Source organism: Acanthisitta chloris, unplaced genomic scaffold (assembly GCF_000695815.1).
Source record: "Acanthisitta chloris isolate BGI_N310 unplaced genomic scaffold, ASM69581v1 Scaffold35076, whole genome shotgun sequence".
Taxonomy (NCBI): Eukaryota; Metazoa; Chordata; class Aves; order Passeriformes; family Acanthisittidae; genus Acanthisitta; species Acanthisitta chloris.
In genome coordinates this window covers 1-5,364 of record NW_008678155.1, presented here as the reverse complement: position 1 = coordinate 5,364, position 5,364 = coordinate 1, and the positions used below count along the sequence as shown (strand labels likewise).

The window sequence follows — 5,364 nt, the reverse complement described above, 5'->3', positions numbered from 1 at the left end:
TTTTAGCCCTGTGGAAGAACAGAATAACAATTTCCAGTTAGCTACTTCTAAGTGTAGTTTTGGCTGCTTCATATGTAGTTTTACAGGATCTACTTTCTGAAGTCAGAGAGAAATCTATGTCAAGAGAACACAAATGAGTTAATCCTTTAAAGCCATTCAAAAAGATAATTCAGATACTCTCTCTGCCAGAACTTCTTAGATACTAAATTTCCAGCAACATCATGTGGATTCATCCACCAGCTAAAGAATGTGGCTGGAGGGAACATCCCAGGCTGTCCTTCTGAGGCAACTGCATGTGTCTCTGCAGTCACTTTGCATCAAGATTCCAGACCAGATGTAAAAGCAAGCTACTGGAAGTATAATACCCATCCTAATAAGAGTGAAATAATGTCCACAAGTTTCTTCCATGATTTGGTGATGCTCTGTTGCTTTGTTAGCAAGAGAAAAAGAAAAAAAAGAGTAAAAGGGCAAATAATCAGATTTCAATAGCAAGATTATTTCTTTGTGATAGCAGGTTTTTTTTCTCTCTCTGTAAGCCACCATATATTAGGGTCAGCAGAGAGAACATGTATGACATGGCAAATTTCAGTAGGTAGGGTCTTTGTTTCCTACATTAGTCAACTATTATGGAAACAGAAAAAACAGCTAGGCAGGCAAAAAGGCGCTTTTTTTTTCCTTTTTTCATAAAGGACCACCCTAGTCTAGAAAGGTTAATTTATGCAATATACTCCAGTTCTGCCTCTGTAGGATTATGTCAGGCTAGAATATTCCCAAAAGCCAGGCCAGCCTTCCCAGTTGACAGTCAATTTTTATTGTTTTAAAAAGCAGCGGTGGCATTTCCCCCTCCTGCTGACATACACGTGGGAGCAAAGATTTTTCTGAATCGGTTAAGTTCCACCCAAACATGCATTGAAACCAAAGAGCTCCACACCTCAGCATATGCTATTATGTTTCGGGGTTCACCCCGTCTGCTCCCGGTTAACAGAGCCACTCTGGCCACAGAGAAGAGCAGCAAACGGTGAGATAAGGTCGGCTCCCGGCCGGACTAGAGGAGTGGTAGACTACGAAGGGACTCTTGGGGGATCAGGAGTGGCCCCATCTGTAGACTGCCTCGCACGCCTCGCACTCACCCCCACCAATAGAAGGCGACGTGCGCATCATGTGGTCCATGCCCCGCTCCCAAGAGCCACGTTAGCACCCAGCAGTGCCTGCCAGCCATTCCGCTCTGGCCACAGTCACCGCCAGGCAGCCCGAATGGGCCAGAACAGCGGAGTAAGCAAAGTGCTGCACTTGTTCCCAATTATCTCGTTTTTACACGTGAATAATAGTGATAAGTCAACAGGATCCCCAGCATTGCAATAACAGGCATCCCAACTACCGTGCTCACTACCTGCAGCTGTCCCACAGCAACACCTTGCTGAAACCAAAGCAGAGAAACACACGATAAACTTTTTCATTTTATTATGTACATCTGTCAGAGCAGATTTACCCCCGAGCCATTAGCTTTTGCTTCTTCAGCTTCTTCTGGGATATCTGAAAAACAAACAGAAATGAGAAAATGGCAAAATGAGAACATACCTTTCCAAAACATCTTACAAATAAATTTACAGTTATCTTTTGAAGGTACTGAGAACTGTTAGAAATTTCTTCACCCGTTTACAAAATGATCTGTTGATTGTACTTTCACGTACATAAGTGTCCCTACAAGTACTACATTGCTTACAGGCTTGCGATTTAAATTTTATTGCAGTACATCCCAGCTTCACATGCATGGGCTGAGGAAAGGAAGAACAAACTCCCGGTATAATATAAACCCCTGAAAACCCATTTTCCAAAGTTATCAACATGGTGTTCACAATAAATATTGAGGTTGTTCAAAAATAGCTTTTTTCTTTCATTGGGTATTCCAAAGGTGTCTCAAGATAGTCATTACAGCAACCTCTCTGCCTGAAAAATGCCAAGTATGAACACTCGGCTCTCCCAATGCTGACATTAGAGGACTAAGGGTATGACACTACATGCCTTTTTCTTTTGAGCAACTTCCTCCTCTGGCTTGGGAACGATCTGCTCCTTCTCAGTGAGGATCATCTCTATGTGGCAGGGGGAGCTCATGTAGGGGTTGATTCTACCATGTGCTCTGTAGGTGCGTCGGCGCATTTTGGGAGCCTTGTTGACCTGGATGTGCTCAATGACCAGAGAATCCACATCAAGACCCTGGCAGGGAGGAGAATAAAACTTGTGACTTGTTTTTTATCTTCAAATAAATAATATCCAAAGCAAAAATGTGAATAATCACCCTCCAGGCACATACCACTGCTGGCAAATAAAATGGCCAAATTTGGAGGTGCCACAGAACTGAGTATTTAGCAAGCAAGCACCAATCAAAGTCAGAAAAACAGAGACCACCCCCTATGCATCACAATCAATTTAAAATTATGTCGATGGCTCGGAAAGAGACAATTGTTATTTCATGGTTACTCCAAAGGTGTCCTAAGATAGTCATCACTGCCATCAAAGTTACTAAATTAAGCACCAAGTATATTACAAAGTTACAAACTGACCAAGAGTCCACATTTTGCTTTGTTTTGTAGTTTTTAAGAGACCTAAACATCACTTAAAACAGTTGATAACCATGTGCAAACTATCTCCCTGTGAAAAATTATTACTCCCATTTTAACTTGAAAAACACACAGAGCCTAATTCAAACAGAGTATACCAACACCACAATACAATTTAGTTTCATTGACAAAGCAGGCATTACCCAGTCTTCCACGTCAGAGACACTCAGTCCAGGAGTGCTGACACGCAGCACAACACAAACACTTTGCATACAGTAACACTGACACAGCCTACCTTGAGCTCAGCATTGCTCTCTGCATTTTTGAGCATGTGCAGCAAGAACTCTGCGCTCTTCTTGGGCCAGCGTCCCTGAGTCCAGCCCCACTGCTTGGCCTGGAAGAAGACAACAAGAGTTCCATTTTTCTCCCAGTACAACACAATTTACCCTTCAGGCACCATTAACTTGCCATTACATTCCCTTCTATTAAGATTAGATAACAAAATTATTAAATTTCATCAATTACCTGACAGTGCAAGCAGATGCAATGCAGTACTGAAATTAAGAGTAACTCTTCTCTCCCTCTCTAACAAGCTGGTCTAATGGAAGGTGTCCCTGCTCATGGCAGGGGGGTTGAAACTAGATGAGCTTTAAGGTCCCTTCCAACCCAAACCATTCTAGGATTCTGTACTTTAATACAAGGTTATCATCAACAATGACAGACTATTCTCCATGCTATCTCAAAATCATCTCTCTCTCTTAACCAGCCACAGCATCCTTCTCACATTTTCATCTCAGATCTCACCTGGGCACATCTACCAACTCCTCCATTGTAGCGCTGGAAGGGAACGCATTGCTTCTTCAAGGTGACATCCTTCAAGTACTTGGTGGCCTTGCGGATGTGCATGCCCTTGATGGCCTGAGCAGTCTCTCGAGTGTTCTAGAAATACAGAGCATAGTAAAGTTCCTCTTAACACATATTTACAAGTTACAATGTGAACAAAAGCACCCCTCTCTCTCTCTCTCCTGGATCCTATTCTTTTTGCTAAAATGTCAATTTAAAGGAAGCACTCACACAAAAAAAAACCCCACACCTAAATTAAAGAATAATTAAGAATGCTATTTTTTTTTTTTGCTACCTACTTTTCTAACCCTTGGTATGACTACCATTACTGAATTTGCAGCTCTAAATAAAACATTACTGTTTTTTTACCTAATGGTTAGATCTTTCCAATCAACAAAATTAAAAATTGAGTATACTTTTCATAGCTCCTCTTTGGCCACTAATCCAAAAAAGCTGGAGCCCAAAGGATAAATTCCTGCTAAAATGTCAAATATGGCACCTCAGAGGAAGTGATGAGAAATCAAGATATAAACAAACAATATAAGTATCTCTGTAAATTAAGAGAAAAAAAGGTTCAGAAAGAAAAAAAAAAGGCTAAAAGTATCAGTGCTTAAGGCAACATACTAAATGCAAAAATCAGAGTAACTATAATCCCACCTGATCATAGTAAAAAAAGCAACTCAAAATAAGTGAAATATCTTATCAATGTGGAACAGAAAAGCATCTGCTCAGCTTTGATTTTGTGGTTAACTCGAACATATCCTGAATTCACTGCCACACCTAAACCTTTTCCAAAGAAACCTATGTCCTCGTGCCAAACACCATATGCCTCCCCTGACAATACTTCTCAACCAGCAGCATGAGCAGGTGAATCCCATGATCTTTCCAAGCAACCAGAAAGGCAGAGTAAGACAAATGAAATAAATCTCACATCTGACACTAGCCCAATTCCTCCTGCTAAATTCACTACAGCTGTTTTCCTACTGTATTTTATTATCTGTATTTGAGAGAAAACTCTAGGACACAGTATCTTCTTTTTGATCCTGTGAATGAAAACCATTACAAGCAGCTAAAGCAAACACAAGCCATAACCTATGCTACCACCCTTAAGTAATCATGCGATGATATAGAATAACAGACACTTCCTTCAACCAAATACCCAACAATAAAATAACAAAATCAAACCAAAACCAAATGGAATTGCATTTCTTACTATCCACACACTGCCTACCTTGAAATGCACTCGCAGGTTGGATCCCCGTGACTTGCATGCTGTGGAGAAAAATAAGACAAACTTTTCAAATTAAAAGCTCAATGGCTTTGGTCAAGTCCTATACAAATGTTCACAAAAAACTCACATTTTGTGGGATTCTCCGGATCCAGGGAGTAGCGCACCATTTTCAGATCTCAGCTGCAAAAAAGCAATTAAAAAAGACCCATATTAAAGCTTAAGCAGATAAGCAGAACCTGGATTGTTCACCTTACTGCCAATAACTAACTGCAGGAACTGCTCAGAAACTATGCTTTCTTTTCACAATTAAATCCAAAGGTGTCCTAAGAAAGTCATCACCGCAGCCATGGCCGATCCGTAGGGCCTGCTTTCCCCTCACCCCAGCCGGCTACCTCCAAGCTCGCCATCCCCGCTCTCTTTCCGTCCTTCCACAAATACCAAGGGCGTCCAGTGAGGCGGACTGAGACCTCAAGCTCTCGCCCCTTCACTGCCTCCCCAGGGCATCCTGGGCAGGATAGAACTGGATTAGAACGGCTCACTGACAACCATAACTCCTCACCTCTGGACAGCGGCGGAGAAAAGGAGAAGTAGGGCATGTCGGGAACGCCTAGAGCCGCTTGCTCTCGCGAGAGCCCTGACAAAATTTCGGCTAGGGAGCGTCGCGGAAGTGCTGCGCCGCGCGGGATGATAGGAGCGGGAGAGACCGTTGGCAAAGGCGTAGTGACGATAGGG

At 42.3% G+C, this 5,364-nt stretch overlaps 1 protein-coding gene across 1 annotated transcript; it reads right to left on the bottom strand.

The window, feature by feature from the left end:
• Positions 1-1,444: 1,444 nt before the first annotated feature.
• On the bottom strand, positions 1,445-4,808 carry LOC103804176 (60S ribosomal protein L17). Its single transcript, XM_009076773.1, has 6 exons — positions 4,760-4,808; positions 4,633-4,673; positions 3,363-3,497; positions 2,854-2,952; positions 2,023-2,214; positions 1,445-1,533 (listed from the first exon to the last, which is right to left on the bottom strand). Exons 1-6 carry the CDS (start codon positions 4,797-4,799, stop codon positions 1,486-1,488), a joined length of 555 nt encoding a protein of 184 aa, XP_009075021.1. The 5' UTR covers positions 4,800-4,808; the 3' UTR covers positions 1,445-1,485.
• Positions 4,809-5,364: the final 556 nt, after the last annotated feature.

Excerpts from the sequence above, each read along its gene's own strand:
- LOC103804176 (XM_009076773.1), bottom strand. The coding sequence starts at position 4,799 with ATGGTGCGCTACTCCCTGGATCCGGAGAATCCCACAAAAT. Across the intron at positions 2,215-2,853 it reads AGAGCAATGCTGAGCTCAAG|GGTCTTGATGTGGATTCTCT; the intron begins GTAGGCTGTGTC and ends CCTCCCTGCCAG. Across the intron at positions 1,534-2,022 it reads AAGTTGCTCAAAAGAAAAAG|ATATCCCAGAAGAAGCTGAA; the intron begins GCATGTAGTGTC and ends TTTGTTTTTCAG.